At 48.6% G+C, this 27447-nt stretch overlaps 1 protein-coding gene across 1 annotated transcript in view; it reads right to left on the bottom strand.

Moving 5' to 3' along the window:
* The window catches only part of CNTFR (ciliary neurotrophic factor receptor), a 761181-nt gene that overhangs the window by 76802 nt on the left and 656932 nt on the right, over positions 1 to 27447 (bottom strand). The window contains exon 5 of the mRNA XM_060236258.1: positions 716 to 833. Coding sequence (XP_060092241.1) covers positions 716 to 833 — 118 coding nt within the window. The remainder of the gene's footprint in view (positions 1 to 715; positions 834 to 27447) is intronic.

Below are 27447 nucleotides of genomic sequence, written 5' to 3'. Positions count from 1 at the left end.
TCCATGGATCCCATGGAAGAGATACAAAGAAAGCACCTTTAAAACCAATGAGTGCTAATGTTTTATCATGTTTTACGTTTTAAAAAAAATCTTTGTGTTTGTCTGTGTCCTTTATAAAGTTTATATGTCTGCTACCTGGCATTACATTTTATGATACGCATGGCCCGGCCTGACGAGGTCACTTTTATGTCAGATTCGGCCCTCATAACAAATGAGTTTGACACCCCTGCTCTAGTTATACCTTATGCTTAAACCATTATACATTCCAACACAAGGCGCGAAGCAAGCAGTCCCTCCCCAATTGTTTTTTCCCAGGCTCCTGGCAAGTGCACACATAATCTGGCAAAGATGGCCTTGGCCATCCCTGAGATCAGGCAGAAAGAATGCTTCATTTGTTGCATAGAAATAGGAACTAGAAATGAAAGTAGCATCCTGGCTAAATGGCAAGAGGTACTCTTGACAGAAGGATGGCCCCAGAGCACACTAATTTATGCAGTCGCTCACAACTTTAATGCCAATAGTTCACAAGGTAGAATTTTTGCTCACAAGACTCTGCAGCTTAGAGGGAACATTGGCGGCACCCACCAGCAAAGGTATCTCCATGGAAGGGTCATTTAGCCTGGACTTCTGTGGCCAAGCCTTCTCCTGCGACAGAGCTTAAGCGTCCCCCGACTCCACCTGAAATTTCCCCCCTTCCTCCTCCACCCCCACTTACTTTACAGTGATGTTAAAAGTATCTGGGATGTAGGTCGGGTTGGGCAGGTGCCAACTGCAGTAGAAGCCGTTGGGATAGTTATTGGACCGGCACATCAGAACGGGCTCCTTAGGTGGTGCTGTTGGGAGAGAGAAATGAGGGTCAGTTCAGGTTTCCTGAGTGCTCCAAGCTGTCCTCTTTCGCAACTGGAGAGTCGTCTACTGGACAACATACTGGCATGTAACCAGTGGCAGACTGGGTCTAAAAATATTGGTTGCCAGGAGACGCAGGGGGCCCACCCACGACTCTAAGTTTTTGTAAGAAATAAACAAAATTTTTAAAAAAATACAGAAGTGGAAAAAAAGGTACAATTAAAACTTTTGCAAAATAAATAGATATATTGAGTATTCACAGTGTACATATATTGTACATATTACTGGCAGTATACAGTAGACACTAAATGTAAATACAGGTTTCATTTTCTCCAGGGGAGCCGATTTCTGCCAGCTGGAGATCAGTTGTAAAAGTGGGAGATTCCCAGCCCCACCTGGAGGCTATGGCAACCAAACAGAGTAACATGAAAAGGTAGAGCAGGAGGAGAGAGCCACACAGGCGTTCACGTTAAATCAACCTCAAATCCTTAGAGATTCAATTATTTATATAACAAATCATTCATAGAAAATGCAGTGAACGTATTGAAATAGCAATTCTAGGCGATGGAAGCTGAGAGAATATGATATTCCTTTTTTGTAGTTAAACAACTTTATTTGGTAATATATGGTAATCATATCTAATACTAAAAAAAAATTAATAAACACTTACTACCTTCCCCATACATTACACTTTCCCCACCTCCCCTCCCCCCAAATCTTGACTTCCGCCGGTGCCAATTACCTAAAATTCTAATATCAAAGGTATCTTTAACTTTAAAAGAATCTTAATTAAATATATATACACACACACACACACACACACACACATAAGAACATAAGAGAAGCCTGTGTGCGTGTGTGTGTGTGTGATTTTGCTGAGAAATAAACAAACACATTTCTTATACTTTATAAAGTCCCACCCAGTTATTATAGTTCATCTTCTTTCTTCTCCTAAAAATCTAGGTGGTATTCTCAAAAATCACCCAATGTCCTTTTACTTTCCATTCTTTTTCTATATATCTTCTGAATTTATCCCAATCCCTTTTAAATCCCGCTAAATCATAGTCTTTCAAGATTCTTGTAAGTTTATCCATTTCACTCCATGACATGACTTTTACAATCCAGTCCCATTTTTCTGGCATTTTATCTTGCTTCCATAACTGCGCATATAATGTCCTAGCAGCTGAAAGCAAGTACCAAATTACAGTTCTATCTTCTTTTGGAAATTTCTCCATTTGTAATCCCAATAGGAAAATCTCTGGAGTTCTCTTAAATTCATATCCCAAAGTTTTAGAGATTTCTTGTTGAATCATTTGCCAAAACTGTTTTGCTCTTTCACAAGTCCACCACATATGGTAGAAAGAACCTTCATGCTTTTTGCATTTCCAACATCTATCTGGCATCTCACTGTTCATTTTTGCTAACTTTCTAGGAGTCATATACCACCTATACATCATTTTATAACATTTTTCTTTAATATTATAACATGTCGAAATTTTCATAGAGTTCTTCCACAAGTATTCCCATGTTTCCATCTATATTTCTTTATTAACATTAATTGCCCATTTCATCATTTGAGATTTTACTACTTCATCTTCAGTAGACCATTGAGAGAATATGATATTCCAACAAACCTTTGAGCACCAACTTCTTCCTTGCTGTCCCTGAGAAGACCAGATATAATCAATACCTATGAGCTTCAGCTGGTATACTTAGTTCCTACCGAATATCTTGCTTTCATCTTGAAGGAACCAAGAGCCCAAATTGCCCCAATACCAAACTGGGAGAACTGAAGCCAGCAAACTTCAGCTCATTGAAGCCTCGCGTGAAACAGGGCATTTAGCGCATTCCTGTTGCATCTTACTGCCTTGCTGCATTCAATCCAGATATCGGCTAACAGAGAAGAATTGGAGCGCTGGACTCTGTTTCCACAGCACTGCACACCCCTTCCCGACTCCAATTTCAAGGAACAAACTGTTGGACATCAATATAGGAATGGTTGTTTCGGGAGTAGTTTATCTTTGCACTTTGTGATACACTGCGTTTTCTATGAATGATTAGTTATATAAATAACTGAATTTCTAAGGATTTGAGGTTGATCTAACGTGAATGCCTGTGTGGCTCTCTCCTCCTGCCCCCACCTTGAGGCTGGCAACCCTGAATACAACATAAATGTTAGTTGCATTGCAGTAATAATACGGGAACTTCTAATATATTTTCAAGCTACTAAAATGTCACTAACCTTTTTAACATATTGTCTAAGGAACATATGAAGCTGCCTTATACTGAATCAGACCCTCAGTCCATCAAAGTCAGTATTGTCTACTCAGACTGGCAGCAGCTCTCCAGAGTCTCAAGCTTAGGTTTTTCACACCTATTTGCCTGGACCCTTTTGAGTTGGAGATGCTGGGGATTGAACCTGGGGCCTCCTGCTTACCAAGCAGATGCTCTACCACTGAGCCACAGCCCCATTCATGGCTCTCCAGGGTCTCAAGCTGAGGTTTTTCACGCCTACTTGCCTGGACCCTTTTTAGTGGGAGATGCTGGGGATTGAACCTGGCACCTTCTGCTTACCAAGCAGATGCTCTACTGCTGAGCCACAGCCCCATTCTTGGCTCTCCAGGGTCTCAAGCTGAGGTTTTTCATGCCTACTTGCCTGGATCCTTTTTAGTTGGAGATGCCGGGGATTGAACCTGGGACCTTCTGCTTCCCAAGCAGATGCTCTACCACTGAGCCACAGCCCCATTCATGACTCTCCAGGGCCTCAAGTTGAGGTTTTTCACGCCTACTTGCCTGGACCCTTTTTAGTTGGAGATGCCAGGGGTTGAACCTGGGACCTTCTGCTTCCAAAGCAGATGCTCTACTGCTCAGCCACAGCCCCATTCATGGCTCTCCAGGGTCTCAAGCGGAGGTTTTTCACACCTACTTGCCTGGACCCTTTTAGTTGGAGATGCCGGGGGTTGAACCTGGGACCTTTTGCTTACCAAGCAGATGCTCTACCACTGAGCCACAGCCCCGTTCATGGCTCTCCAGGGTCTCAAGCTGAGGTTTTTCACGCCTATTTGCCTGGACCCTTTTTAGTTGGAGTTGCTGGGGGTTGAACCTGGGACCTTCTGCTTACCAAGCAGATGCTCTACCACTGAGCCACCTTCCCTCCCCTGCTCTCCAGGGTCTCCAGCTGAGGTTTTTCACACCTACTTGCCTGGGCCCTTTTTAGTTGGAGATGCCGGGGATTGAACCTGGGACCGTCTGCTTACCCAGCAGATGCTCTACCACTGAGCCACCATCCCTCCCTTGTTTAAGGAGGCCCACTTGCCATCAGGCAAGCTGACATACTGGCCAGTTCTCCACTGCACGTAACAGTCCTGGGTTTCAATGGTAAAGATCTGATTCCCTACTAGCCTTCCCCCACTCTCCTCTTCTCCCTGGGGCTTCCATCAGTTTTCACACAAGCTGAACCCAGGACTGCAATTTGCATCACCTCTTTTGCGCGGCAAACAGAAAACGGTTTTTAGAGGATCTCGTCTGCTGCGCGAAAGAGGCAGAGCGAGTTGTAGCCTTGTGAGAAAGCCGAAGGAAGCCCCACAGAGAAGAGGAGAGAGAGAGTGGGCTAAGGCAAGTGGGGAATTGGCCGAAGATCCGGTGAAGGCTAAAGAGTGTGGCTGGGGAGCTCCGCAAAGCACTGATTCTCACTGATCGCTTCCACCCAGATCACGTTTCGGCATTTTCTCCAAGCAGCTTTTGGAAAATAAAATCTTCACTGCCCAAGAGAAACATTAATTCACGCTGCTTTAAAAGCACTTGCATTCCTCAGCAGGGCACATCTGCCACAGTGGCCAACAACACTTTGGTGCCTGAGATTCCTTGGGGCAAGCCTCAATGGGTTGGGGAAGAGCACAGCCTCTAGACACACAGGCACCAGCAAGCATGGCTTCTGGGGGAGAAAAGAGGGACTGTTGGAAGACTCAGATCTCTGCCGGCCCCTCCCCGCCAGAACTGCCTCTTGGCCAGTTGTCTACACGCAGCTGAATGTCCAGATGGGGCGGGGCGTTTTTTGTAGCAGGAACTCAATTGCATATTAGGCCACTCCCCCTGATGCAGCCAATCCTCCAAGAGCTTACAGTAGACCCTGTAAGAAGAGCCCAGTAAGCTCTTGGAGGATTGGCTGCATCAGGGGGAGTGGCCTAATATGCAAAGGAGTTCCTGCTACAAAAAAAGCCCTGGGTGTTTGGCGCTTAGGCCAGGGAGACAACGTTGTTCTCTCATAGGGTTAACGACCCCCAGGCTGTGGCTGGAGATCTCCTGGGATTACAACTGTTCTCCAAATGACAGAGATCAATTTTCTGGGACAAACCAGCTCCTTTGGAAGGTGGACTCTATAGCATTACACAACCAGTTGAAATCCTTTCTCTTTCAAGCCCCGCCTTCCTCAGGCCCCACCCCCGAATCTCCAAGTATTCCCCAGCCTGGAGTTGGCAACTATCCCCTCTATGTACATTTAGTGAACATATAAACCACCTTCTAGGAACGTAAGAGAAGCCATGTTGGATCAGGCCAATGGCCCACCCAGTCCAACACTCTGTGTCACACAGTGGCCAAAAAACCCAGGTGCCACCAGGAGGTTCACTAGCATGGCCAGAACTCCAGAAGCCCTCCCACTGTGCCCCCCGCCCACAAGCACCAAGAAGACAGAGCATCACTGCCTCAGACATAAGAGCATCAGTGAAGCAATGTTGGATCAGGCCAATGGCCCATCCAATCCAACACTCTGTGTCACGCAGCGGCCAAAATCCAGCAGCCATCAGGAGGTCCATCAGTGGGGCCAGAACTCCAGAAGTACCCTCCCAGTGTTTCCCCCAAACACCAAGAATACAGAGCAACAGTGCTCCAGATATAAGAACATAAGAGAAGCCATGCTGGATCAGGCCAATAGCCCAATAGCCACTGCTGATCTTTGCTCAATATATTTACCCACTCCCCTCTTGAAGCTGTCTATACTTGTAGCTGCCACCACCTCCCGTGGTAGTTAATTCCATGTATTAATCACCCTTTGGGTGAAGGACTTCCTTTTATTCATTCTAACCCGACTGCTCAGCAATTTCATAGAGTGCCTACAAATTCTTGTATTGTGAGAAAGGGAGAAAAGGACTTCTTTCTCTACCTTCTATATCCCGTGCATAATCTTGTAAACTTCTATCGTGTCACCCCTCAGTTGACGTTTCTCCAAGCTGAAGAGCCCCAAGCATTTTAATCTTTTTTTCATAGGGAAAGTGTTCCAACCCTTGCATCATTCTAGTTGCCCCTTTCTGCACTTTGTCTAATGCTATAATATCTTTTTTTTTTTGAGGTGCGGTGACCAGAATTGTACACAGTCTTCCGAATGAGACCGCACCATCAATTTACAGAGGGGCGTTGTGTCCTTCGTACTGGTAAAGTCAGGCTTAATGCAAGGTCAAACTCTTGAACCGCTGTCTTCTGCAACTCAGGTTGCTGACCCACTCCTGGTCATTACAAGCATCTCTCAACCCCCCAGCCCTGGTACCGTTCATTTCCCCCTCTCCATCCTGGCTTGCGTTCATCCCAGGACATAATCCTGCATCTTCCTTTTTTCTGGAAAAAAGTTCTCCTTTCTCTGTCAAGATGGGACAGCTGATGGACTCTTTTCTCACAGTCAACAGCATTTTGCAAACGAGGCTGCTGATCTCTGGAGTCCAAAGAGCCTATAAAAAAACTGATTCCAGGCCCCCTCCCCAGTTTATTGAAGCTTGTGAAGAGATAACCCCAAGCTTGCTTGGAACTGTGCTGATCCACCGGAAATATAGCTGGTCTGCTTGGAACTCTCTATCTATCATGGCAATATGTGAGATGGACGGGCCCAAGGTTTCCGTGAGTTTCCATACATGGGCGGGGATTCATAAGAACATAAGAGAAGCCATGTTAGATCAGGCCAATGGCCCATCCAGTCCAACATTCTGTGTCACACAGCGGCCAAATATATATATATATACACACACACACACACACACTGTGGCTAATAGCCACTGATGGACCTCTGCTCCATATTTTTATCTAACCCCCTCTTGAAGGTGGCCATGCTTGTGGCCGCCACCACCTCCTGTGGCAGTGAATTCCACATGTTAATCACCCTTTGGGTGAAGAAGGACTTCCTTTTATCCGTGTTAACCTGTCTGCTCAGCAATTTCATCGAATGCCCACGAGTTCTTGTATTGTGAGAAAGGGAGAAAAGTACTTCTTTCTCTACTTTCTCCATCCCATGCATTATCTTGTAAACCTCTATCATGTCACCCCTCAGTCGACGTTTCTCCAAGCTAAAGAGCCCTAAGCGTTTCAACCTTTCTTTATAGGGAAGGTGTTCCAGCCCTTTAATCATTCTAGTTGCCCTTTTCTGAACTTTCTCCAATGCTATAATATCCTTTTTGAGGTGCGGCGACCAGAACTGCACACAGTACTCCAAATGAGACCGCACCATCAATTTATACAGGGGCATTATGATATTGGCTGATTTGTTTTCAATTCCCTTCCTAATAATTCCCAGCATGGCGTTGGCCTTTTTTATTGCAAACGCACACTGTCTTGACATTTTCAGTGAATTATCTACCACGACCCCAAGATCTCTCTCATGGTCAGTCTCTGCCAGTTCACACCCCATCAACTTGTATTTGTAGCTGGGATTCTTGGCCCCAATGTGCATTACTTTGCACTTGGCCACATTGAACCGCATCTGCCACGTTGACGTCCACTCACCCAGCCTCAACAGATCCCTTTGGAGTTCCTCACAATCCTCTCTGGTTCTCACCACCCTGAACAATTTAGTGTCATCCGCAAACTTGGCCACTTCACTGCTGACTCCCAACTCTAAATCATTTATGAACAAGTTAAAGAGCATGGGACCCAGTACCGAGCCCTGCAGCACCCCACTGCTTACCGTCCTCCACTGTGAAGACTGCCCATTCAAACCTGGGTTTTCCAGATACTAATCTAATACTCCTAACCACTTTACCACAGAGCCTCTCCATCAATTCCCCAGGATAAAATGGCTGTTTTGGAGGGTGGATGCTATGGCATTATAGCCAGCTGAAGTCCCTTCTCAAACGCCACAGTCTTCACACTCCACTCCTATACTTCTAGGTATTTCCCAACCAGGAGCTGGAAACTTTATGGCTCTAACCTGTGGTCCATATGGACTTCTCTTTTTGGAGGGCACTGCTCCTGAAAACAGAACGCAGACCCCTGAGCCGAGCACAAGCAGAGATGTGTGTGTGTGTGTGTGGGGGGGGGACAAAACTGAGCTCAGAGCCCCGATTCCCCCTCCCCATCTCTCAAGGTCACTTCGGAGGGCAAGAGAAGGCCCCACCTCCCTGTGGATTTGAGAAGACCACTGGGAGTATGGACTTTGCCTCTACAGTCAACCTGCCCCCCCACCCCCTTTCTCTGTTCTTTTATATATATTTGAGGAGATGCACATTTTATGAGCAATAATTCCACCATCAAGTTCTGTTTCTCATCTTATAGCCTTTTTTTTCTCCCCCTCGCTCCCAAGTTTGCAAGAGCCAATCTAATTTGAAACTTTTCAATCTAGAGAGGATTGAAAGCATCCATTTTCGCCTTAATACCGTCACGTGCTGCAAATGCATTATCTTAAATTAGAGCGATATATTCTCAACTCTAACATATTTCCGATATTGCAAAATATCGTAATTCCTGTGGAGTATTAGATTTGGGGGTTGTATATAACAGAGACGAGTGGAGGCTCAGAGATTGCTTCCCCGTCTTTGACTATACCCCAAACACTCAGCAAATTGGATAGACACAAATTACTTTTAATTTTTCAAGGTCTTCCTGAGCTAGAGACGCCTCCCTAACGAAGGTGAGCTGGGGAAGCGGTCGTGAGAGTCTCCATTCCTGAGGCTATTTGCTGTTCATCTACATGTTTGTCAAAACTGTGCCCATCAGCAGACACACTCAGAGCCAACAAGTTCCTTCCCACAGGAGAAGGACATTTCACCATGAAAAGTTGGAAATGTCTGAAGGAAAAGCCACAGGTTATTAAGTAGGCTTCCCAAATCTCCCACCTGGGCGGGGGACCCCCGATTTGGAGCCTCCTCCCCCCCGCTGGCCAAAAATTCAGAAAGCGGGGAGAATGGCAGCCCTTCCCACCCAGCCCCGATCCCAGCAGCTTCTCCTCTCCCGTTCCCACCGATCCCCAATGCTTCTCTTCCTCCCTTCCCTTCTCACCTCGGATCGCAGCAGCTTCTCCTTGCCCCTCCCCTTCCCACCCAGCTCCATCGCAGCAGCTGGAGCTTTCCCAGGCTGCTTCCTGCCCCGCCCCAAAGGACCATGTGCCTTTGCACCTCTGGAGGTGGTGAAAGGCTTCAACTTTCTGTGTCTGTGTTCATTGCTGAAATAAGCTGGCTGGTGAGTAGAGAGGGCAATCCCCTACATCAGATTTGCGAGAAGGGGTGTGTGTGTGTGGAGAGAGGGAAACGTCTTCATTATTCCCTATGGAAATCGTTTCTCATAGGGTATAATGGGGAATTGATCTGGAGGTTTCGGGGGCTCCGGGGGAGCTATTTTTTGAGGTAGAGGCACCAAATTTTCAGTATAGTATCTAGTGCCTCTCCCCAAAGTACCCCCCAAGTTTCAAAACGATTGGACCAGGGGGTCCAATTCTATGAGCCCCAAAAGAAGGTGCCCCTATCCTTCATTATTTCCTATGGAAGGAAGACATTTTAAAAAGTGTGCTGTCCCTTTAAATGTGATGGCCAGAACTCCCTTGGAGTTTTGTTATGCTTGTCACACCCTTGTTTCTGGCTCTGCCCCAATGTCTCCTGGCTCCACCCCAAAGTCTCCTGGCTCCACCCCCAAAGTCCCCAGATATTTCTTGAATTGGACTTGGCAACCCTATTATTAAGCCTTGTCTGCGTAAGAAAAGATGCTCCAACCCTCTGGCCGTCTGTCATGATTCTGGGCCTAGCAAGGCCTGCAGGCCCAGGGAAGCCTGCTTAGGAGTACTGGGAAGAGCCTACATCTCCCAGGATCCCCTCTGTCCCTCTGATTGGGTAGCGAGGGTTTCGGAGGGAAACAGGCCCAGAGAGGGGTGGGGCCTGGGAAGAGAATATATAAAGACCAAGCCCAGGAAGTGGGTGTACTTTTCCTAGGAGGCAGAGCTGATGAGGGCTGCTGCAAGGAAGAGAGCCTCACCCTTAGAGGAAGGGTGAATAGGCCCAGTACTGACTGAGACAGTAGGGACTGTAGAGAGACGTATTAGGCCATTTATTTTCCCTTCGCCCTTTTACTGGTTAATGCACCTTGTTAATTTATATTGCACTAAAATGAACCTTTTTGTTGTTGTTCCCTCTGCCTGTTCCTTACGCCTATTATTTGGCCTAATCTACAGGACGCCTGAAGGGCTTGGGAGGGGAATCTGGGCGTTCTCAAGGGGAACCCTTAACCCAGAGTGGTGGCAGCATGTGCGAGATACAGCCTCCTTGCGCAGAAACATCTGATTGACCTTTGTCTGCTCCAGCTTGGGACAGCACAGTTTGGAGACCATTTTCCCACTCTTGAACTCAACCACCTTCATCTGATATCATTCTGTTTCAGCAGTATAGAATACAAGTATGCTGAAGAAAAAGAGGCATCAAACTGAGAAGAAGAGCCATGGCTCAGTGGGAGAGTATCTACTTTGCATTCAGCCCTTGGCATCTCTACTTTAAAAAGGCCCAGGTTGTAGGTGGTGTGAAAGACCTTTCTCTTCCTAAGAAACTGGAGATCTGCTGCCAGTCTGAGTAGACAATACTGACTTTGATGGACCAGTAGTCAATACTGACTTTGATGGACCAGTAGTCAATACTGACTTTGATGGACCTTCAGTAGAAGGCAGCTTCATGAGGTTGAATATTCTATCCACCAAAATTCCAGGGTCCCAGATTCAAATCCAGTTCTCTTCCCCATAAGAACATAAGAGAAGTCATGCTGGATCCAGACCAACACTCTGTGTCACACAGTGGCCAAAAAATCCAGGTGCCATCAGGAGGTCCACCAGTGGGACCAGGACACTAGAAGCTCTCCCAGTGTTGTCCTCCCCTCAAGCAGCAAGAATGCAGAGCATCACCGCCCCAGACATAAGAACAGAAGAGAAGCCATGTTGGATCAGGCCAATGGCCCATCCAGTCCAACACTCTGTGTCACACAGGGGCCAAAAAAGCCAGGTGCCATCAGGAGGTCCATCAGTGGGGCCGGGACACTAGAAGCCCTCCCACTGTGCCCCCCCCCAGCACCAAGAATACAGAGCAACACCGCCCCAGACATAAGAACAGAAGAGAAGCCATGTTGGATCAGGTCAATGGCCCATCCAGTCAAACATTCTGTGTCACACAGTGGCCAACCCCCCCCCAGGTGCCATCAGGAGGTCCACCAGTGGGGCCAGCCTGAACATAAAGAGGCTCATGGACAGTCTTAGAAAATACGCAAAACTAACAACTGTTTCCTGCACTGCGTTACTGAGCATGAGTTTCAATATTGGGTGCTGAATTCAGAGTCCCTCAAACTGCAAACTGTAAGAAAGTAGTTGCTTACAGCATAGCTAAACAGTGCAGAGACTGAAGCTGCCTGGGGGTCCTGGGTTCAAGTTCTGATTCCCAGATTTTCTCCAAGACTAAAACTCAAGATCTTCCAGAACAGAAAGACTTGGTTCTCTGTGGCTTCAGTTAGGGAACATCTTGGTAACTTTCCAAAAGCATAAGAAGCTATGAAGCGGCCTTCTACTGAATCAGACACCCCTCGGTCCATCAAAGTCAGTCTTGTCTACTCAGACTGGCAGCAGCTCTCCAGGGTCTCAAGCGGAGGTTTTTCACGCCTACACGCCTGGACCCTTTTTAGGTGGAGATGCCGGGGATTGAACCTGGGACCTTCTGCTTACCAAGCAGATGTTCTACCACTGAGCCACCGTCCCTCCCCTTAGACATATGAACATATGAAGCTGCCTTCTACTGAATCAGACCCTCGGTCCATCAAAGTCAATATTGTCTACTCAGACTGGCAGCGGCTCTCCAGGGTCTCAAGCGGAGGTTTTTCACGCCTACTTGCCTGGACCCTTTTTAGGTGGAGATGCCGGGGATTGAACCTGGGAACTTCTGCTTACCAAGCAGATGCTCTACCACTGAGCCACCGTCCCTCCCCTTAGTCATATGAACATATGAAGCTGCCTTCTATTGAATCAGACCCTCCTGGGTCCCTCAAAGTCAGTTTTTGTCTACTCAGACTGGCAGCAGCTCTCCAGGGTCTCAAGCAGAGGTTTTTCACGCCTACTTGCCTGGATCCTTTTTAGGTGGAGATGCCGGGGATTGAACCGGAGACCTTCTGCTTACAAAGCAGATGCTCTACCCCTGAGCCACCGTCCCTCCACATTACCTTTCTGCTAAAAGAGTTAAAGATGATAATGAGTAACCTTCAGCTTTGATGGCAGCCTCAGGCCATGACAGCAGAAAATTCCAAATAAGCCCTCGGAGCCTGGTGTATTCTATTATGGAGACTGACACAGATGCTAAATTCCTTAAAAAGACTTCAGGTCCTTTAATTAATTTAAAGCCCCAAATTAATGAATGGATTTACTTGCAAATTCCCAGAAAATCCATTCTGTATGCAGGGACTAAGTGCCTCTGCGTTGGGGTGGGGGGTGGGGAGAACAGACAGCCAGCACGTGAGCCGGGAGCTGAATTAAATGCAGGGGAAATTTCCCCAGAAATCTGAAGCCGGATCAGGGAGAAGAGCCTTCGGGTTGCTGGCAGGTGACTCAGGTTGAGTGACGTCGGCCTACTCTTAGCAACAGGGGTAATTAGCGCGCTCTTGAATGGGGCTGGGGCTGGAGGAAGGGGCCCGTCGGCTTGCTCTCTGAAAACCGGTGTTGTGTCTCTTTGGAAAGCAGCAAGTGGAGGCTGCTGCATTTCTCCTGGAGAAGAGCAGAAGGGTGGGAAGGGCTGCCAGCCTCCTGGTGGGGACTGGAGGGTTCCGGGCAACAGAGATCCATTCCTCTGGAGATGATGGCTGCTTTGGAGGGTGCACTTGATGGCTCAGCGGAGATCCCTCAGCTCCCCCAAACCGTGCTCTCCCCATCCTCCATCCCCAAATGTCCAGGCAGTTCTCAGCCTGGAGCTGCCAATCTTAAATGTAGGACTCAAGGCCTGATTTGAAGAAGAAGATGATGATATTGGATTTATATCCCCCCTCCACTCCGAAGAGTCTGAGAGCAGCTCACAATCTTCTTTCCCTTCCTCCCCCACAACAGACACCCTGTGAGGTAGATGAAGATATTGGATTTATATCCCGCCCTCCGCTCCGAAGAGTCTCAGAGCGGCTCACAATCTCCTTTATCTTCCCCCCCCCCCACACACAACAGACACCCTGTGAGGTAGATGAAGATCTTGGATTTATATCCTGCCCTCCACTCCGAAGAATCTCAGAGCGGCTCACAATCTCCTTTCCCTCCCCCCCCCCACAACAGACACCTTGTGAGGTAGATGAAGATATTGGATTTATATCCCGCCCTCCACTCCAAAGAGTCTCAGAGCGGCTCACAATCTCCTTTCCCTTCCTCCTCCACAACAGACACCCTGTGAGGTAGATGAAGATATTGGATTTATATCCCGCCCTCCACTCCAAAGAGTCTCAGAGCGGCTCACAATCTCCTTTCCCTTCCCCCCCCCCACAACAGACACCTTGTGAGGTAGATGAAGATATTGGATTTATATCCCGCCCTCCACTCCAAAGAGTCTCAGAGCGGCTCACAATCTCCTTTCCCTTCCTCCCCCACAACAGACACCCTGTGAGGTAGATGAAGATATTGGATTTATATCCCGCCATCCACTCCAAAGAATCTCAGAGCGGCTCACAATCTCCTTTCCCTCCCCCCCCCCACAACAGACACCCTGTGAGGTAGATGAAGATATTGGATTTATATCCCGCCCTCCACTCCGAAGAGTCTCAGAGTGGCTCACAATCTCCTTTCCCTTCCTCCCCCACAACAGACACCCTGTGAGGTAGATGAAGATATTGGATTTATATCCCGCCCTCCACTCCGAAGAGTCTCAGAGTGGCTCACAATCTCCTTTCCCTTCCTCCCCCACAACAGACACCCTGTGAGGTAGATGAAGATATTGGATTTATATCCTGCCCTCCACTCTGAAGAGTCTCAGAGCGGCTCACAATCTCCTTTCCCTTCCTCCCCCACAACAGACACCCTGTGAGGTAGATGAAGATATTGGATTTATATCCTGCCCTCTACTCCGAAGAGTCTCAGAGCTGCTCACAATCTCCTTTCCCTTCCTCCCCCACAACAGACACCCTGTGAGGTAGATGAAGATATTGGATTTATATCCTGCCCTCCACTCCGAAGAGTCTCAGAGCGGCTCACAATCTCCTTTCCCTTCCTCCCCCACAACAGACACCCTGTGAGGTAGATGAAGATCTTGGATTTATATCCTGCCCTCCACTCCGAAGAATCTCAGAGCGGCTCACAATCTCCTTTCCCTCCCCCCCCCCCACAACAGACACCTTGTGAGGTAGATGAAGATATTGGATTTATATCCCGCCCTCCACTCCAAAGAGTCTCAGAGCGGCTCACAATCTCCTTTCCCTTCCTCCTCCACAACAGACACCCTGTGAGGTAGATGAAGATATTGGATTTATATCCCGCCCTCCACTCCAAAGAGTCTCAGAGCGGCTCACAATCTCCTTTCCCTTCCCCCCCCCCCCACAACAGACACCTTGTGAGGTAGATGAAGATATTGGATTTATATCCCGCCCTCCACTCCAAAGAGTCTCAGAGCGGCTCACAATCTCCTTTCCCTTCCTCCCCCACAACAGACACCCTGTGAGGTAGATGAAGATATTGGATTTATATCCCGCCATCCACTCCAAAGAATCTCAGAGCGGCTCACAATCTCCTTTCCCTCCCCCCCTCCCACAACAGACACCCTGTGAGGTAGATGAAGATATTGGATTTATATCCCGCCCTCCACTCCGAAGAGTCTCAGAGCGTTGGGGTGGGGGGTGGGGAGAACAGCCAGCCAGCACGTGAGCCGGGAGCTGAATTAAATGCAGGGGAAATTTCCCCAGAAATCTGAAGCCGGATCAGGGAGAAGAGCCTTCGGGTTGCTGGCAGGTGACTCAGGTTGAGTGACGTCGGCCTACTCTTAGCAACAGGGGTAATTAGCGCGCTCTTGAATGGGGCTGGGGCTGGAGGAAGGGGCCCGTCGGCTTGCTCTCTGAAAACCGGTGTTGTGTCTCTTTGGAAAGCAGCAAGTGGAGGCTGCTGCATTTCTCCTGGAGAAGAGCAGAAGGGTGGGAAGGGCTGCCAGCCTCCTGGTGGGGACTGGAGGGTTCCGGGCAACAGAGATCCATTCCTCTGGAGATGATGGCTGCTTTGGAGGGTGCACTTGATGGCTCAGCGGAGATCCCTCAGCTCCCCCAAACCGTGCTCTCCCCATCCTCCATCCCCAAATGTCCAGGCAGTTCTCAGCCTGGAGCTGCCAATCTTAAATGTAGGACTCAAGGCCTGATTTGAAGAAGAAGATGATGATATTGGATTTATATCCCCCCTCCACTCCGAAGAGTCTGAGAGTGGCTCACAATCTCCTTTCCCTTCCTCCCCCACAACAGACACCCTGTGAGGTAGATGAAGATATTGGATTTATATCCCGCCCTCCACTCCGAAGAGTCTCAGAGCGGCTCACAATCTGCTTTCCCTTCCTCCCCCACAACAGACACCCTGTGAGGTAGATGAAGATATTGGATTTATATCCCGCCCTCTACTCCGAAGAGTCTCAGAGCTGCTCACAATCTCCTTTCCCTTCCTCCCCCACAACAGACACCCTGTGAGGTAGATGAAGGTATTGGATTTATATCCCACCCTCCACTCCGAAGAGTCTCAGAGCTGCTCACAATCTCCTTTCCCTTCCTCCCCCACAACAGACACCCTGTGAGGTAGATGAAGATATTGGATTTATATCCCACCCTCCACTCCGAAGAGTCTCAGAGCGGCTCACAATCTCCTTTCCCTTCCTCCCCCACAACAGACACCCTGTGAGGTAGATGAAGATATTGGATTTATATCCCGCCCTCCACTCCGAAGAGTCTCAGAGCGGCTCACAATCTCCTTTCCCTTCCTCCCCCACAACAGACACCCTGTGAGGTAGATGAAGATATTGGATTTATATCCCGCCCTCTACTCCGAAGAGTCTCAGAGCTGCTCACAATCTCCTTTCCCTTCCTCCCCCACAACAGACACCCTGTGAGGTAGATGAAGGTATTGGATTTATATCCCACCCTCCACTCCGAAGAGTCTCAGAGCTGCTCACAATCTCCTTTCCCTTCCTCCCCCACAACAGACACCCTGTGAGGTAGATGAAGGTATTGGATTTATATCCCACCCTCCACTCCGAAGAGTCTCAGAGCTGCTCACAATCTCCTTTCCCTTCCTCCCCCACAACAGACACCCTGTGAGGTAGATGAAGGTATTGGATTTATATCCCACCCTCCACTCCGAAGAGTCTCAGAGCTGCTCACAATCTCCTTTCCCTTCCTCCCCCACAACAGACACCCTGTGAGGTAGATGAAGATGTTTGATTTATATCCCACCCTCCACTCCGAAGAGTCTCAGAGCGGCTCACAATCTCCTTTCCCTTCCTCCCCCACAACAGACACCCTGTGAGGTAGATGAAGATATTGGATTTATATCCCGCCCTCCACTCCGAAGAGTCTCAGAGCGGCTCACAATCTCCTTTCCCTTCCTCCCCCACAACAGACACCCTGTGAGGTGGGTGGGGCTGACACCTGGGGGGTGCAATTAAGTTTAAAACGGGAAAGTTTAACATGGTCAGAGACCCATCCCAAAAAGAAAGAAAAAATAAGTAACAAGTGGCATTAAGAAAACCTCAAGGTATACACACAGTATAAAATATTATACATTTCAATTTCTATTTCTAATTATAAGACCAAGCAAACTGAAATATTTCGTAGACATTTAAATATATTTATCAATTTATGATGGAGTGGGAAGAGAGAAACAGAAGGGGAAGGCACTGACAAGGCAAGGGAAAGAAAAAGTAAGATAGGGAAGGGAAGGGTGCATCGGAGAACCAGTTTGGTGTAGTGGTTAAGTGTGCGGACTCTTATCCGGGAGAACGGGTTTTGATTCTCCACTCCTCCACTTGCGGCTGCTGGAATGGCCTTGGGTCAGCCATAGCCCTCACATTGTCCTTGAAAGGGCAGCTGCTGTGAGAGCCAGTTTGGTGTAGTGGTGAAGTGTGCAGACTCTTATCTGGGAGAACCGGGTTTGATTCCCCACTCCTCCACTTGCACCTGCTGGAATGGCCTTGGGTCAGCCGTAGCTCTCGCAAGAGTTGTCCCTGAAAGGGCAGCTGCTGGGAGAGCCCTCTCAGCCCCAACCACCTCACAGGGTGTCTGTTGTGGGGGAGGAAGATAAAGGAGATTCTGAGCCACTCTGAGACTCATTCAGAGAGACGGGCGGGGTATAAATCTACGGTCTTCTTCTTCTTTGGAGAGGAGGGGCAAAGCAAAGGCTGCAAGGGGAGGAATGGGGTGGGCGTGGGGACATTCCAAATGTGAGTTGCCAGAGAACTCAGACTGGAGGTCTTGCAAACCCGGAAGCTGCGGCAGGCTCCGACTTCACATAAAAGAGAGGGAATGAGCGGCATCTGTTCTTCAGTCTTCAGCATCCTGCTCCTTCCTCTGCCATGAGATAAACACCTCCACTAATGGCTATTTCAGCCTTCAGACATCAGACGAAGGCCAGAGCCGGGAAAATGAGTCTGGCAGACAGATTATTCAAACTAGCTGCAAGGAAACAAAAAAAAAAGATGAGGCGGGAGGGAGGAGTCTGTTGTCGAGACAACAGCCGCCCTCCTACCTGCTACAGCTAGGCACACCATGGGAAGGACGCAGGATAGATGGGAAATCTGATTCAGACAGATGCGTTTAGGAAAAAGAGAACTCTCCCCATGGGCCAAGGCAACCCTCCCCTCATCGGAACATGAGAAGCACCCTGCAGGATCAGACCACCGGTCCATTTAGTCCAGCATCCTGTGTCACACAATGGTCAGACAGCTGCCCTGGAGGGCCAGACACGGCCCAGAGACCAAGGCCTTCGCCTGATGTTGCTTCCTGCCTCTGCGATTCAGAGGTTTAGTGCCTCTAATTGTGGAGGTTCCTGACAGCTAGAGCGGATCCTCAGTGGAACAGGCTTCCTCCTCAGGAGGTGGTGGGCTCTCCTTCCTTGGAGGTTTTTAATCAGAGGCTAGATGGCCCTCTGACAGCAATGAGGATCCTGTGAATTTAGGGGAAGGTGTTTGTGAGTTTCCTGCATTGTGCAGGGGGTTGGACTAGATGGTCCTGGAAGTCCCTTCCAACACTTCTATGAATCTAACAGGCTTTCTCCTCGGGAGCTGGTGGGCTCTCTTTCCTTGGAGGTTTTTAACGGAGGATTCTATGACTGTTAAAAGCAGTTCCTCAGTGGAACAGGCTTCCTCTTTGGGAGGTGGTGGGCTCTCCTTCCTTGGAGGTTTTTAAACAGAGGCTAGATGGCCCTCTGACAGCAATGAAGATCCTGTGAATTTAGGGGGAGGTGTTTGTGAGTTTCCTGCAATGTGCAGGGGTTGGACTAGATGACTCTGGAGGTCCCTTCCAACTCTTCTGTGAATCTAACAGGCTTCCTCCTCCAGAGGTGGTGGGCTCTCCTTCCTTGGAGGTTTTTCAACAGAGGCTAGATGGCCACCTCACAGCAATGAAGATCCTGTGAATTTAGGGGGAGGTGTTTGTGAGTTTCCTGCATTGTGCAGGGGTTGGACTAGATTACTCCGGAGGTCCCTTCCAACTCTTCTATGAATCTAACAGGCTTTCTCCTCGGGAGCTGGTGGGCTCTCCTTCCTTGGAGGTTTTTCAACAGAGGCTAGCTGGCCCTCTGACAGCAATGAAGATCCTGTGAATTTAGGGGGAAGTGTTTGTGAGTTTCCTGCATTGTGCAGGGGTTGGACTAGATGACTCTGGAGATCCCTTCCAACTCTATGGCTCTATGATTCAGTCACCATGGCTAGCAGCGACTGAGGTCTGTCCTCCATGAATGTCTCTGGACATATGAAGTGGCCTCCTGCTGAGACAAACTCTCAAGAACTTAGATCAGTGGTCCCCAACCTTTTTGGCACCAGGGACCGGTTTTGCAGAAGACAATTTTTCCACGGATAGGGATGGGGTGGGGGGAGAATGGTTTCGAGATGATACAATTGTGCATTTTATTTCTATGAGTTTGCTGTGGTGGTGAAGTGTGCTGACTCTTAACTGGGAGAACTGGGTTTGATTCCCCACTCCTCCACTTGCACCTGCTGGAATGGCCGTGGGTCAGCCATAGCCCTCACATTGTCCTTGAAAGGGCAGCTTCTGGGAGAGCCAGCTTGGTGTAGTGGTTAAGTGTGCGGACTCTTAACTGGGAGAACTGGGTTTGATTCCCCACTCCTCCACATGCAGATGCTGGAATGGCCTTGGGTCAGCCATAGCTCTCTTATCTGGGAGAACCGGGTTTGATTCCCCACTCCTCCACTTGCAGCTGCTGGAATGGCCTTGGGTCAGCCATAGCTCTCTTATCTGGGAGAACCAGGTTAGATTCCCCACTCTTCCACTTGCAGCTGCTGAAATGGCCGTGGGTCAGCCATAGCTCTCTTATCTGGGAGAACTGGGTTAGATTCCCCACTCCTCCACTTGCAGCTGCTGGAATGGCCTTGGGTCAGCCATAGCTCTCTTATCTGGGAGAACCGGGTTTGATTCCCTACTCCTCCACTTGCAGCTGCTGGAATGGCCTTGGGTCAGCCATAGCTCTCTTATCTGGGAGAACTGGGTTTGATTCCCCACTCCTCCACTTGCAGCTGCTGGAATGGCCTTGGGTCAGCCATAGCTCTCTTATCTGGGAGAACTGGGTTTGATTCCCCACTCTTCCACTTGCAGCTGCTGGAATGGCCTTGGGTCAGCCATAGCTCTCTTATCGGGGAGAACCGGGTTTGATTCCCCACTCCTCCGCTTGCAGGTGCTGGAATGGCCTTGGGTCAGCCATAGCTCTGGCAGAGGTTGTTCTTGAAAGGGCAGCTGTTGTGAGAGCCCTCTCAGCCCCATCTACCTCACAAAGTGTCTGTTGTGGGAGACGAAGGTAAAGGAGATTGTGAGCCACTCTGAAATTTGAAGTGGAGGGCAGGATATAAATCCAAAATCTTATTCTTACATTGTAATATATAATGGAATAATTATACAACTCCCGGCCCGGTTGCTAGCAGGCCATGGACCAGTACCGGTCCACGGCCCGGGGACTGGGGACCCCTGAGCTAGATCCATGGGCAGCCATGTTTGGTCTGAAGCAATACAGAACAGGGGTGGCCAATGGTAGCTCTCCAGATGTTTTTTGCCTACAACTCCCATCAGCCCCAGCCATTGGCCACTCTGGCTGTGGCTGATGGGAGTTGTAGGCAAAAAAAAACATCTGGAGAGCTACCGTTGGCCCCCCCTGCAATAGAACAAAGCAGTGGAGAAGTTTCCCCTTTAAGACCAACTAAGTTTCATTCAGAATGTAAGCTTCCGTATGCTCTAAGCCAGGGGTCCTCAAACGTTTTAAATAGGGGGCCAGTTCACTGTCCCTCAGACTGTTGGAGGGCCGGACTGCCGTTACTGTACAAGGCCGCGGGCCGTCAGTTCTCCGTCTTCTGCATCTCTCTCCCTTCCCCACACCACACATCCCGGCCTGGGAACTCACCTCACCTCGGTATCACCTCACACTCTGTCTCCGCCGCCTCAGCCCAGTGCCGGAAGTGTGCGTTGCTAATGCGAGTTTAGGTCGAACGTCACTTCCAGTCTGATTTTGCCATAACCCGGCGGGCCGCATAAACGTCCTCAGCGGGCCGCATCTGGCCCGCGGGCCGTAGTTTGAGGACCCCTGCTCTAAGCAGATGACGTCTGCTTAGAGCATACGAAAGCTTACATTCTGAACGAAACTTAGTTGGTCTTAAAGGGGCAACTTCTCTACTTTTTTGTTCTCAAGAATCTACTCAGACCTGGGCATGGCTCTCCAGCGTCAGGGACAGAGGTCTTTCCCATCCCCTGCTCCTTCAGCCTTTTTAACTAGAGATGCAGCCAGAGGCCCCTTTCTGACTCGGGCGCTCAAGGCAAAGAGCCTCCTTGCAACATCTGGGAATAGCCTTCACTTCTCACAGATGCCACACGGTGGCAGCACCCCACAGGGCTTCAGCTGCTCATAGCTGTAGAGCTAGCCAGGATGTGGGCAGCGGTTCACCTGCGTTGCTTGCCAAAAGCGGCAGCATCAGAGAAGTTGGCAAAAGTGTGCATGAGGTTTTCAGGCTCCCCCCCACTTGTTATTTTACAGTATCTGTGAGGAGGAGGCCATGGCTCAGTAGCAAAGCCTCTGCTTGCCACGCAGAAGGTCCTAGGCTCAATCCCCGGCAGATCCCGTTAAAAGGACCAAGTAACAGGCAATGTGAAAGAAAGGCCTTTTCTATACCTGAGACACTGGAGAGCTGCAGAGATCAGCTCCCCTGAAGGAAATGGTGGCTTCAGAGGATGGACTCTACGGTAGAAGAAGAAGAAGAAGACTGCAGATTTATACCCCGCCCTTCTCTCTGAACTCAGAGACTCAGAGAGCGGCCTACAATTTCCTATATCTTCTCCCCCCACAACAGACACCCTGTGAGGTGGGTGGGGCTAAGAGGGCTCTCACAGCAACTGCCCTTTCAAGGACAACTCCTGCGAGAGCTATGGCTGACCCAGGGCCATTCCAGCAGCTGCAAGTGGAGGAGTGGGGAAGATGATACTGGATTTATATCCTGCCCTCCACTCCGAATCTCAGAGTGGCTCATAATCTCCTCTACCTTTCTCTTCCACAACAGACACCCTGTGGGGCTGAGAGGGCTCTCACAGCAGCTGCCCTTTCAAGGACAACCAATGCCAGAGCTATGGCTGACCCAAGGCCCTTCCAGCAGGTGCAAGTGGAGGAGTGGGGAATCAAACCCGGTTGTCCCAGATAAGAGTCCGCGCACTTAACCACTGCACCAAACTGGCTCTCCCAGAAGCTGCCCTTTCAAGGACAAGGTGAGGACTATGGCTGACCCAAGGCCCTTCCAGCAGGTGCAAGTGAAGGAGTGGGGAATGCGGAATCAAACCCGGTTCTCCCACTACACCAAACTGGCTCTCTAACATAGGTTCTAGGTCAAAGTTGGAGTCCAGTAGCACTTTTAAGACTAACAAAGGTTTATTAAGAATATAAGAACATAAGAGAAGCCATGTTGAATCAGGCCAATGGCCCATCCAGTCCAACACTCTGTGTCACACAGTGGCCAAATATATATATATTTGTGTGTGTGTGTATGTATGTATATATATATATATATACACACACACACACACACACACTGTGGCTAATAGCCACTGATGGACCTCTGCTTCATATTTTTATCTAACCCCATCTTGAAGCTGGCTATGCTTGTGGCCGCCACCACCTCCTGTGGCAGTGAATTCCACATGTTAATCCCCCTTTGGGTGAAGAAGGACTTCCTTTTATCCGTTTTAACCTAACTGCTCAGCAATTTCATCGAATGCCCACGAGTTCTTGTATTGTGAGAAAGGGAGAAAAGTACCGTATTTTTCCGTCCATAAAACGCTCTGGACCATAGGACGCACCTTCCTCCTGGGGGGGCGATCCGCTCCCTCCGCCCTCCAATCCCGGCGCTTGCTTTAAGCATCAGAGCTGGAGCCAGGCAGACAGGCACAGAGGAAGAACGATGTCCCCTCCGCAGCCGGTGCTCGCAAAGCGCTGGGTTTGCGGTGGGGACAGTGTGGAGCGATCCCAGCGCTTGCTGGAAGCAGAGCTGGATCCAGGCAGGCAGGCGCTGGGGGAAGCGCCGGGATCGGAGGCGGAGGCAGCGGATCGCCCCCCCATCCCCGGAGGAAGGTACGTCCTATCGTCCCTTCGCTCCATAAGACGCACACACTTCCCCCCCACTTTTTTTGGGGGGGGGGGAAGTGCGTCTTATGGTCCGAAAAATATGGTACTTCTTTCTCAACTTTCTCCATGCATTATCTTCTAAACCTCTATCATGTCACCCCGCAGTCAACGTTTCTCCAAGCTAAAGAGTCCCAAGCATTTCAACCTTTCTTCATAGGAAAAGTGTTCCAGCCCTTTAATCATTCTAGTTGCCCTTTTCTGCACTTTCTCCAATGCTATAATATCCTTTTTGAGGTGCGGCGACCAGAACTGCACACAGTACTACAAATGAGACCGCACCATCGATTTATACAGGGGCATTATGATACTGGCTGATTTGTTTTCAATTCCCTTCCTAATAATTCCCAGCATGGCATTGGCCTTTCTTATTGCAAACGCACACTGTCTTGACATTTTCAGTGAGTTATCTACCACGACCCCAAGATCTCTCTCTTGGTCAGTCTCTGCCAGTTCACAACCCATCAACTTGTATTTGTAGCTGGGATTCTTGGCCCCAATGTGCATTACTTTGCGCTTGGCCACATTGAACCGCATCTGCCACGTTAACGCCCACTCACCCAGCCTCAACAGATCCCTTTGGAGTTCCTCACAATCCTCTCTGGTTCTCACCTCCCTGAACAATTTAGCGTCATCCGCAAACTTGGCCACTTCACTGCTCACTCCCAACTCTAAATCATTTATGAACAAGTTAAGGAGCATGGGACCCAGTACCGAGCCCTGCGGCACCCCACTGCTTACCGTCCTCCATTGCAAAGATTGCCCATTTATACTCACTCTCTGCTTCCTATTACTCAGCCAGTTTTTGATCCACAAGAGGACCTGTCCTTTTACTCCATGACTCTCAAACTTTCTAAGGAGCCTTTGATGAGGAACTTTATCAAAAGCTGGAAGTCAAGGTAAACAACATCTATCGGGTCTCCTTTGTCCACATGTTTGGTCACCCCCTCAAAGAAATGTAACAGGTTAGTGAGGCAAGATCTTCCCTTACAGAACCCATGCTGAGTCTTCCTTAATAACCCGTGTTCATCAATGTGCCTACTCATTCTGTCCTTGATAATGCTTTCTACCAACTTTCCCGGTATTGAAGTCAGACTGACTGGCCTGTAATTTCCTGGATCTCCTCTGGAACCCTTTTTAAAGATGGGGGTGACATTTGCTACCTTCTAGTCCTCAGGAATGGAGGCAGATTTCAATGAAAGATTACATATTTTTGTTAGAAGATCCACAAGTTCAACTTTTTGTTCTTTCAGAACTCTTGGATGTATGCCATCCGGACCCGGTGACTTATTAGTTTTTAATTTGTCTATCAGTTGTAGGACTTCCTCTTTTGTCACCTCAATCTAACTCAGGTCTTTCAACACCCCTTCCAAAATTAGTGGTTCTGGGGCGGGCAAAAAGTTCTCATCTTCCACAGTGAAGACGGAGGCAAAAAATGCATTCAGCTTCTCAGCCATTTCCCTATCCTCCTTCAGTAATCCTTTTACCCCATGGTCATCCAAGGGCCCCACTGCCTCCCTGGCTGGTTTCCTACTTCTAATATATTTGAAGAAAGTTTTATTGTTGGTCTTTATGTTTTTTGCAATATGCTCCTCATAGTCCCTTTTTGCCTGCCTGATCACAGTCTTGCATTTGATTTGCCACAGCCTGTGTTCCCTTTTACTAATCTCACTTGGACTGGTTTCCCACCGCTTAAAGGAGTCCTTCTTACCTTTTACAGCTTCCATTACTTTGTTTGTTAACCACGCAGGCCTTTTCTTATGCCTGTTTGTGCCTTTCCTAAGTTGTGGTATGTATTTTATCTGAGCTTCTAGGATTATAGTTTTAAATAATCTCCAAGCTTCCCCAAGGGTTTTGACCGTATTTACCTTTCTTTTCAGTTTCCTCCTCACATGCTTCCTCATCTCAGAGAATTCACCCCTTTAAAAGCTAAACGTGGTTGTGGCGGTCTTTTTGGGCAGCTCCCTGTTTATACAAACGGTGAAGTCAATAACATTATGGTCACTGTTCCCAAGCGGCGCAATCACTTTTACGTCTCTCACCAAGTCTTGGGCATTACTTAGGACCAAATCCAGGATCGCCCCACCCCTGGTAGGTTCTGAGACCATCTGCTCCATAGCACAGTCATTGAGAGCATCAAGAAACTCAATCTCTTTCTCTTGACCAGAACACATATTGACCCAATCAATCTGCGGGTAGTTAAAATCACCTATTACGACACAGTTTTTACGTTTAGCCGCTATCTTTAAGCCTTCCATCATATTATAATCGTCCTCCCTCTTTTGATTTGGTGGGCGATAACAAACTCCCATAGTTAAATTTCCTTTTGGGCCCTCTATTTCAACCCAAAGCATTTCTAAAAGGGAATCTTAATTCTCTGACCTCAGTCTTACTGGACCGTATATCCTCTCTGACATACAGAGCCACCCCACCTCCGACCCTATTCAGAATGCAAGCTTTTGTGTGCATGCACACTTTGTCAGAAAATGAAATAGGGTACAATGAGCAGTGCTACATGTAGCTGGTGGGAAGTGATTAAGCATGCAACATAGTACCAAGTCAGAATCCATGCCAAAATAGTATAATTAACAAACTGAAAGAACAAGCAGTTCGGTTTAGATATCATTTGCCATATTGGACAACAGCAAAGTCAATAAACATGTCACAACCAAAGAGCGATGGTGAGAGGGTCACAGGCAATAAATGCAGAGTCCGTTAATTGCTCTATGGCTGCTCAAGGTTGGGTTGAACTGAGAGCATATTTTTCTCAGAGGCATAACTGTCCACCTAGTTTACTTTTTAACACCTACTTTGCAACATTTCAACACCTAGTTTACTTTTTTAACAATTCCAGTTTGCCAATACAAAAAAAGAATACATTAGAATATAGCTGGAAGAGGGGTTTAATGTATGTGATGAGATAAACAACCAATATCCCCTATTTAAGTTTGTCGGTTTTAAAAAAAGCATTATTCTGATACGCTGCTCTAAAAGAGCACATTGGAATACTGTGTATATTTAGCTCTACTTGATGAGAATGGGTTTAACATATGTAATGAGATAAGAAACCAATATCCCTGTTCAGTCCCGGGGAGGCGTTTATTCCAGGTTTCATAATAATTTGCAATTCAGCGATTTCTCTCTCCATTCTGTTCTTGAAGTTCCTTTGTAGTAAAGCAGCTACTTTGAGGTCACCCATTGAATGCTCAGGAAGGTTAAAGTGTTCTCCTACAGGTTCCTCAGTTTTGTGATTCCTGATGTCAGATTTGTGTCCATTTATCCTTTGTTGTAGGATTTGTCCTGGTTGCCCTATGCAGAGAACTGAAGGGCACTGTCGGCATTTAATAGCATATAGATACCGTTTTCGCACACAGCTTACCTCGCAGCCACAATCCTGTTCCCTCCGCAGCGTCTTTCAGATTTCCCACCATCTGCGCCGGAGTTACAGGAAGTGCTGCGGCTTTTGCGTAGCAAACATAAACTGGGTTTTAGCAGTTTACGTCTGCTACGCAAAAGCTGCGGCACTTCCTGTAACTTCGGCACAGATGGTGGGAAATTCGACCAGACGCTGCGGAGGGAACAGGATTGTGACTGCGAGGTGAGCTGTGTGCGAAAACGGTCATAATGTTGGAAGATGAACAAGTGAATGAGCCTGAGACGGTGTAGCTAATGCTGTTAGGTCCAGGGATTGTGTTGTCTGGGTGTACGTGGCAGCAAAGTTGGCCCTTGGGTTTATTGCAGGCTCTGGTACCAGTGTCCATGTTCAAATTTTAGAGGCAGCCAAAACGCATCATGACGTTTTCACAGCAGACTTTAAAATTTGATGTTGTATTGTTGTGGCTGAGGAGTTGTTTGAGATTGGGGGGCTGTCTGTGTGCAAGAAAAGGTTTGCCCCCCCCCAAAAAAAACTTTTGAAAGAGATCCGTCACCGTCCAATAGAATCTGTAAGTCGTGTGCATCCTAGGTGAAATCCCTCCCCAAATCACCCCCCTTCACAGGCACTGCCCCCAAATCTCCAGGAATCATCCAGGCCAGAGATGGCAACCGTGCCTACCTTCCCCAGGCTCCACCTCCAAATCTCCAGGAATTTCCCAACCCAGAGTTGGCAACCCTGTTAGCTTGAGGGGTGCGTTTCTGTGGATCAAGCCTGCTGGCTCCCAGCATCCGGGCAGCCTCGTTGCCTGCCTCATCAGCGTGCAGCTCGTTAATTAGCTCATCTGAAGGTTCCCGAATCTCCCTTTGTGCTGTTAACGAGGCCTGGCGATCAGCCATCTTTGTGCCTGGCGCTCCGGGCTTCACGCTCTCTCCAACGGCTTTTGTGCCATTCCAGACGGGAGACTGGGCTGAGCAAGAGGCCTCCTTCAGCCCTTTGCTCGGTGGCCTTGGTCTCTCGAGAAGCCAGGGTTTTGGGCCGCCTCCCCGCAGGGCCGCATAATAGCGCGCCCGCCCCAGGGCCAATCCGCAGGCCGTACCCTCAGAAAGGCATTTGCATTTTAAACGCAGGCTCATGCCTT

This window comes from Heteronotia binoei, chromosome 4 (genome assembly GCF_032191835.1).
Source record: "Heteronotia binoei isolate CCM8104 ecotype False Entrance Well chromosome 4, APGP_CSIRO_Hbin_v1, whole genome shotgun sequence".
In the NCBI taxonomy this organism is placed as follows: domain Eukaryota; kingdom Metazoa; phylum Chordata; class Lepidosauria; order Squamata; family Gekkonidae; genus Heteronotia; species Heteronotia binoei.
Note: the sequence above shows the minus strand (reverse complement) of the source record. Positions and strands in the feature narration are given on the sequence as shown.